Source organism: Cervus canadensis, chromosome Y, assembly GCF_019320065.1.
Source record: "Cervus canadensis isolate Bull #8, Minnesota chromosome Y, ASM1932006v1, whole genome shotgun sequence".
Classification (NCBI taxonomy): Eukaryota; Metazoa; Chordata; class Mammalia; order Artiodactyla; family Cervidae; genus Cervus; species Cervus canadensis.
In genome coordinates, this window is record NC_057420.1 from 1,317,705 (window position 1) to 1,326,381 (window position 8,677).

The window sequence follows — 8,677 nt, forward strand, 5'->3', positions numbered from 1 at the left end:
CAAGGTGCTACATTACTGAGGATGGATGTAGGTAGGAGACCAGAGCCATTTTGATTTTGCCACTTGCCTTCTCTGTGAATAGACCATTCCTCTTCTCTTTATGTCACACTTTTTGTCTTCAGATGAAGGTTGAGGATTGTGGACGTGTGTGAATGCATGTGAAAGCCCCATAAAACTGAAAACAGGGAGTACAAAGTTTTCCTCTTTGAATCAGATCTCAAGACTTTTGGTTTTATGGATGTGCATTATCAGAGCATATCAAATATGCATACAATTATTTTATGATGATTGCCACACAGAGTTGAAGCCAGAGGTCCTGTATAGTCATCATATTAGTAGTGTGGTGGGGCTTGGACATTTAAGGTATTATGTAAGAAGTATGTGGGTGATCTTATAAATTCCTTCTATTTTAACTGTCTTTCTGATACACTTGGGAAGGGGGAAGGCAGCTTCTACCTTGTGGGAACAGAATTCCAGATTTCATCCTTAGTTTCTTTGATTCCCAAGAATAGTCTTCATTACTGGTGAGTGTGCATCCTCATATAGGAAGGTAGTATCCTATTACAAGAAGGCCTGGTTGAAACTCCAGGCATCTACTTAGGCTTCTCTGGTACTGCCATATTAGCCTGTGGGTGTTTTGTTATTGCCAGACATAATAGACATCTAAGGTCCCACTCGACTTTTGCTAGTCTGATTGAGAGAGTACCATAGTTTTTAACTATGTTTGGGTGCAGTAGCTTGGTGATTATTGAAATGCTTTCAACCTTGGCAACTCACCCATTTGTCTTGTCCTTTGAAATGTGAAAGCAGGCTTTTAAATAGTCACTTTAATTTGTGCCTCTTTCTGTTTTGGAATTAGCCATTTCATCAGCCAAAATCTCTAATATAAATTTCCGAAAGAGAACCCAGACATATACTCACAAACACATTCTTAATCTGATGCACACACACACACACACATACACACGAACAGTCACAATCTTATATGCTCAAAACACAGTTAGGAAATTAAAAGAAAACTCAACTCAGTGAAGGACACCTATGAACTGCACAGAGTTTCCTCGTTACTTGTTTCTAGGCTTAATGTTGGAAGTTATTTTGTAGATTAATGATTTCACTCTAGTGACATTTTAAATCAGAATGTTTTAAGTAATTAGCCTCCAACTAATAAAAATAAATGAAAAAAAGAAAAAATAAATAAAAATGAATAATCTATATTCCCCATTAAAAAAATAAAAGATATACCTTTGTTCTGCATCCCATGGGATCTTAGAATATTTTGCATGTAACAATATTCTGTGATTTGCTAAAGTGAAAATAATGTTGTAGGATAACAAAATTGAAGTCACATTGACCTCTTTAGGCCTTGCAGTTGCACATTGGCTTGTTATGTATATAACAAGCCAATATATATATATATATAATATATGTTTCGATGCTGTTCTCTCAAAACATCCCAACCTCGCCTTCTCCCACAGAGTCCAAAAGTCTGTTCTATACATATGTGTCTCTTTTTCTGTTTTGCATAAAGGGTTTTCATTACCATCTTTCTAAATTCCATATATATGTGTTAGTATGCTGTAATGTTCTTTATCTTTCTGGCTTACTTCAGTCTGTATAATGGGCTCCAGTTTCATCCATCTCATGAGAACTGATTCAAATGAATTCTTTTTAATGGCTGAGTAATATTCCATGGTGTATATGTACCACAGCTTCCTTATCCATTCGTCTGCTGATGGGCATCTAGGTTGCTTCCATGTCCTGGCTATTATAAACAGTGCTGCTATGAACATTGGGGTGCACGTGTCTCTTTGAGATCTGGTTTCCTCGATGTTATATTTTAAGCATCCAATTTCATCCTCTGAACTTCTCCCATCAGTTTCTCTACTCCTTGCCCAAATCTTCTGTATTTACATTACTTAAATTTTTGTTTTCACTTTTACTATTTTAGGCACCAATTATAAAATAAACACATAAAGGAAATAAAATTGGAATAATGTACAATGTTTCCCTAAAGTATTGAGCTGTTTTCTCTATATGCTTTTGAGAATTAAAGGCACTGATATGTTAAAGCCATATGGGAATTGTTCACCAAGGTAATATATCATGTAACCAGGCTTCCCTTGGTAGGACAACTGAAGTACAGGTTAATAATATGCTTTCAGGAGGGAACCAAAACAGTAGCTTTTCAACATGTCCTTATCCATGCCTTATCCAAGTTATCACAGAGGACTAAGTGGATGAATCCTGTTCTTTCTGAGAAGGACCTGCCACTCTAAAGAGAACATGAAAATAAGGTAGAAGGGACTGAGAAGGAATAGAATATATTTCGAGTATATGGCCTTGAAATAGAAGATGGAATCACCTTTAAGGTGACATTGCTCAAAGCATCCAAATTTGACTATACAGTAAAACACCTGAAATCTAAACCAAGGCCATTGGATTTGGGGCTTGAAATGATAATGAAGGACACCAATTTCCATAACTCTTCAAAGTGCTGTAAAATGATTACCTCTAAAGCATGGTATTCTCACTTACATTTAATGAACATTTTCAGTAAAAGAAAAAGAGTGTGTTTGGTGAACCACTCCCTTACCTACACAAATATTCCACAGATTTCACTGTTAGCTGTAAGAATGAGAACGGTGAACTTAACTTGGTGTTGTCCTATGTGAGTTACCATACCAAAACAGGGACATGGTTTAATGTTGCCACAACTATCTAAAGGAAGGGCCTCAATTCTGAGATTGCCAAGATTTCTAGGTAGTGTTCATGAGAGTCTGGATAGTCCAACAAACAGAAACTCTGCTCAGAGTATTTTGTTGTAAAACATATTAATGATCAGCCATTGATTTTGATCCCTGCTTACTCCATGACTTTTCTAGTTGATTAAAATGAATGATTCCTTTATAAATTTTAGGGAACTGGGGCCTGAAATAACATGCTTAGAATGGGTTCTTATAGACTGTAAACTTCATGAGAACAGCAATCATTTTATAATTTGAATTCCTACATTTGACATTCATGTAAATATAATAAATATTTATCAACTTGGAAAAATTTCTCAGTAAGTAGGAAAGGTCAATTATGATAATAGTGCAGGTTATAGGATGTTGTTGAGTAATGTGTATAGCATTTGGTTGGCTATTATATTTCTTTATTGATAATTCAGCAAGTACTTAAAATGTGTCATTTGCAGGCTCTAAGTTTTAGCTGATATGAAAGACACATAAAGAAATGAAGGTAGACCCAAAACGTATGGAAGATCTGATATCTGTGCTCACCTTGGAGGGCACAGAGAAGTTCCTTCTAACCCCAAGAGGGAGTTGAGGCAAACTTGTGAGAAGGGGCTTAGCATGACTGAAAGTAGTTTGTGTGATTGTAGCTCCAGAAGCACAGTATAAGAGAAAGATAATGAAATTACTAAGGAAAATATATATCATGTCTTCAAAGAAATTGTTAACCAGGCTGATGTGCTACAGTCACCACCAGGAATTTATTCTGTATCTGTGGGAACAGATAAGCAACATCTAAACATGCACTAGGAAATATAGGGTGGAATCTTGGTGTCAGGAAATAGATGCGTGCCTTAAGGACAGCAGAGCAAAAATGACCCTGTAAAATACCACTTGTAAAATAGATATCTTGTGCTGTCTATGGGCTAGTCACTGATTACATCATGCTATCTTTGGTATCACAGTAATGGTTAATGGTGATCATGGTTTTGGACATGCTACAATATCTATATTTTCAAGTACAAAAGGAATTTCTGTAATGAAGACAATCTGCTGTCTAACCTCTTAAGACTTTATCAATAACTTATAGATTGCAATGTAAATGTGAATGCACTAAGGTACATACAATGTATTTGCCTTTGTTTTTATTTTGTTTGTATCTCTTCCTGCACCCATGCTATCCTATTTAAGACACCCATTCATTTCAGCAGGGATGATTTCAGAAATCACTTTATATCCATTACCTCTTTTCCCTTTGTTCTCATTTTCTTGCTTACAAACATTAGATCAGGTATCATTTACCCAGGACAGATAACAAATGTTTTCCAGAACAGAAGAGTTTATAATACGGTGCAGTGAAATAGCCAGACATTGATCTAAAGCCTCATTTCCACTTCCTTGTTTGAAAATGAAGCTATGAAATGAAAATGAAGCAAATGATACTATGACGATGAACATGCAATTTTATTGCTCAGTTACAAGAATTATAGGTATTTGTTGACATCTTCCAACGTAAATTTTAATCTTCATTAGGCTCCATAATCTGACACTTATTTGATAGGTCAGTTTTAATTAGCATGGTTTTCATATAATGATGACTCTTGATAAGTTGACTTGAAAGAGAGGAGGCAGATGTACAAGTGGTCGTTGGCATTGAGGACCATGAGTTGCCTCTCTGTTGCTGGTTAGGATAAGGACTGTCATGGGCTGACATATCACTATAGGTAACTGGAAATTTAGAAGGCTCCACCATCAGTCCAGAATAACTGCTCTGTGATGGAGAAACGATGGGGTTCTGAGAAGTAGGCGTAGTTGTAGTAGCAATGTCCTCAACGTGGCCATTTACTTGAGTGTAGCTGCTATGTGAGTGCCGATTAAAAATGCTCAACTGATTTAAAATAGCAGGTTGGTCTACCACAATCTGTTCTGTTTGTCTAACTGATATTGACGATGGGGAAGGTAAGTCACACGAAGGTAGGGCATTTGTATTAGCGACTATCTGGCTGGTATAAGGCTTTTGTATGAAAGGCACACTTAACCTTGTGGAGGCTGAAAATGCACTCTCTCCACTAGCTTCAGCAAGAAAAGCAGAGTTATGATCATCTGTGTTGACCCTGGCTTTAACATGCTTCGTCTTGTAATCTTGAACTAATGAAGATATTGGAGACACATTGTTAATCCCAACTCTTCTTTTCATTCTTACTAACAGTTGGGGATAGCCTCTTTTGAAATTTGGATTATAGTAGATATGTAGCTAAAATCAAAGGATAAAATTATTTAATTTCTTTATAAGCCAAGGTAAAACTGACAAATACATTTAAACCATAACAATGTATACCTTTAATGATACCAACTAAACAGCATCAAATGAAACACAGCCATTAGTAGTTTTAACAGCTAACGTGTTAGAAACAATTATGCCCCTCAACTAAAAATGCTTGGTACATATACAGTAAATACAGTACATATACATACATGCATATATGTATATGTATATACATATACATAAAGAAGTAGCTTCAGGACTTGTATATGATTTCAAGTTGCTAGGAAAGCTTGTTAAATATCAAATATTTTAGCCTCCAGATGTTCTCAACTTCAAAAAATTAAACTTTTTCAACAATTTGCTATCTCAATTTTTAATTCTGTTTTATGAACATGCTTTCTAATTCACATGGTTTAATCTTACATATTGCCAACGAGTGAATATTTTGGAATACCTTGCTCAAAAGAGAGATGTTGTTTTCTTCTTCCAGAAAGTCAGGTAGTGAAGCAGATCTTTGAAAAGTTTGTCGCTTCTTATTAAATCCATATAGGTTAAGCTGCCGAACAAAGCTTTTCATACTATTGGTTTCAAGTACTCTGAAAGGTGCCTTTCTTTCCAAGACTTCTTTCTTGAAGAGTTCTTCATTGATCACTATACAAGTGCCACTCTCATCCCACCGAATAGATTCAAACTGATCACTTTCAACTATTGCCCACAATTTTTGAGGAAATCCAGGTGGAAGAGGTGCATTCACCTCATCTGTTTCAGAGACAGAAAATGTGTAACGTGGCCTTTTTATCACAACTTCCTCATACAAAGCCTGAAAAGCATATTCTTCAACCATAGATCTCAAAACCTTGTCCTCAGTAAGTGTACAATCATACAAAGAAGATCTGATGGAGGTTTCTGAACCAGTTGATTCATCTTTTGGAGGAACATCTTGAATTTCTGAAGAAATATGTGTCATCTTAGATCAATCTTTCTTCAGATACTTTTCTCATTTGTCTGGCTTTACACACTGCAACTTCAAATTCTGCTTGGCTGGCCTACAGAGATAAACTCTCTAGATCATCACAGTGGTTCTGAAAGTCAAAAGCTGTGACATCACAAAGTCACTGGTCTCCTAGCAATTGTTGGGTAGCATTCAACCAGTGTTTACTTTAGCATCATGTTAAAATACAGGCTGCTTCCAGAAATAGTAACCAAACCATGAAGCCTGCAAAATTTCATTCCTCAAGAATTTTTACACAGAAAAATCACATCAAGAAATCTACCTGGTTTCTGAAATAAAAGTGATTTATCACCCTTCTATACACATACTTAATATTCAGTACTGTTACCCAACCAAACTTGTTACCCAACTGACTGTGGGTTTCAGTGAAACCATGTGTTTATTGTAGGACCAAGCAGGGTATCCTAGCAGATGGTGCTTCAAAGACCCCCACTCCACAAATAGTTTCAAGAGAAGTATTTTAATGACATATTGCGGTTGGGTCATGGGGTGTGTAATCGGTTTTGGGGCATTCTACTAATGGTCTGCTACTGAGGATATTGGGAGTCAACATAATCAACTGTCTGGTTCCAACTACTCTGTGGTATATGCACTTAAATTTCAGTCTGGTGGGGGCTTTAGCATCTCTAAAACTTCACAGGATATTGCTGAGAATGTTATCTATGGCCATTGAGGAGGAACAAAAGATCATTGATTTTGCTAAATCTTTATAATTCTATATTGCTTGATTATTTTCTTTTGTTTCTGGCTTTTCTAGTTTCTTGATTAAAATGAATCTTGGAACACGAGGAGGTCTACAATCTCCTACCTCTCTCTCTATTTTCATACTTTTCAATCTTAAGAAGGGACTGCTTAGAAAAAGAAAGGAAATTAAGTGTTGGGCTTAGAGCTCAATTATAAATATGACTGAAAATCTCAGTTGCTGGTTCAATTTTTTTTTTTTTTTTTCAGGTTGCCCATGTCTTGGAGTGTTTGAGTCAACAAAAAATTTGGCTATTTCCTATTGAGATGGAGCATGGAGTTGGAAATAATTCTGATATCTAACAGAAATTATTAGATAACAAATTATCTAATAATTAAAAATATTAGATAACAAATTATCAATATTTTCTGTTATGCAAACATATCTGTCTATTTTATATAGATACTTGTATATCTATATACATATGTATATATAAGCATATATATTGTCATTAAACCTGGACAGACATTTGAAAATTGGTCAATATTGATTAAAAGAAATGAGGGGAGTGATATAAAAGATTCCTCATATTTGAGATGCATCCAAGAAAACATATTTTGAAGTATTTCCACTTACATATGTATATATATATGTATATATATATTCAATAACCAAGTACATTTTTGAATCATTTTACTTTTAGGTTTTAATTTTTTTTCCATGCTGTTATACCTAAATGTAATTAAAACCATTGAACTTTTTTAACACACACACACACACACACATATGTATATATGTCAAAATGTAATTTTAGGCAACTTTATTTAGGTGGCCAAACACTGTGCTTGCCCCCAAGCAAATTTAACTTAATGAACTGTTTGGGAAGCCCAGTATTACTTAATGATTTTCTAGCTGAATATTTCTGATCCTGTTTCTGAAAGTCTCTCCCTTAATCTAGCTCATCTTCCACTATTCTTTCTGTATTAAGAGATGGGGTTCATACTTCTGAGGACACCCTGAGCCCATAAAATTGCAATTATCATTTACTTAAAGATATTGTTTTAAGAAAGCTATTGTTATCCTCACAATGGATACAGCTTTAAACATCCAGGTCTAGTAACATAGGGACATGTCTGAGCCACATGCACAATGGTCAACTAGCTGAATTTGAGATAACAGCTACCCACTTCATGGGTAAAACAGATGCACAGGGCACTGTGCAGAGATCATAATCAGACTCTTCTTGCTAGCTGATCATTGAAATTATATGGTATATACATCAAAATCACTTCTCCACAATTCAGTCTGTAAAATTTTCTTTCATCACTTTGAACTTCTGGTACCAAATATTTCAAGAGAAATCATTGATGATCAAAATTTCTCTCCCTTCATGCCACAGTGGTTCAGCTTCCTGCCCCCTCCACATCATATCTTTTCTTTCTTGTCGTCCTTTGTATTTTTCTATTTGCCCACTAGAGAAAATCTAATTAGATAACATGAAGAGACTCAATATATTATGTTAATGGAGAAATATATTATAGGCTGTGTATTTTGTCAGCATTTTACCCAGTTGTCCCAGAAGCATGGCACAAATGCTCCAGCAGGAAACTTAAAACCAGCAGTATTATATATAATAAGTAACTATCACCTTAGAGTACGCTTAGAAAATAAGTTCTTATCCAAAACACTGAGGGAAGACAAAGGTACAAGAATACAATAATTGTCAGTGTTGATAGGAAAACATAGGGTTAATAGTACATTTGAATTCTCAGTATTACACAAAGTAATATCATGGCACCTGGTCCCACTGCTTCATGGGAAATAGAAGTGGAAAAGGCAGAAGCAGTGACCAATGTCTTCTTTTGTGGCTCTAAATTCACTGCAGATGGTGATGGCAGCTATAAAATGAGAAGACAGCTACTTCCTGGAAGAAAACCTCTCACAAATTTAGAAAGCATGTTAAAAAGTGGAGACATGACTTG

General features: G+C 35.5%; 1 protein-coding gene across 1 annotated transcript; it reads right to left on the bottom strand.

Annotated features, from left to right (window-relative positions):
- Positions 1 to 4,254: 4,254 nt before the first annotated feature.
- LOC122436479 (heat shock transcription factor, Y-linked-like) lies at positions 4,255 to 6,109 on the bottom strand. The gene is made up of 2 exons (XM_043460271.1): positions 5,456 to 6,109; positions 4,255 to 4,989 (listed from the first exon to the last, which is right to left on the bottom strand). Exons 1-2 carry the CDS (start codon positions 5,966 to 5,968, stop codon positions 4,255 to 4,257), a joined length of 1,248 nt encoding a protein of 415 aa, XP_043316206.1. The 5' UTR covers positions 5,969 to 6,109.
- Positions 6,110 to 8,677: the final 2,568 nt, after the last annotated feature.

Bases quoted from the DNA above. Each gene is read 5' to 3' on its own strand.
- LOC122436479 (XM_043460271.1), bottom strand. From the start codon at position 5,968: ATGACACATATTTCTTCAGAAATTCAAGATGTTCCTCCAAAAGATGAA. The intron at 4,990-5,455 runs GTATTCCAAAAT...CTTTGATTTTAG, and splicing joins ACATCTCTCTTTTGAGCAAG to CTACATATCTACTATAATCC.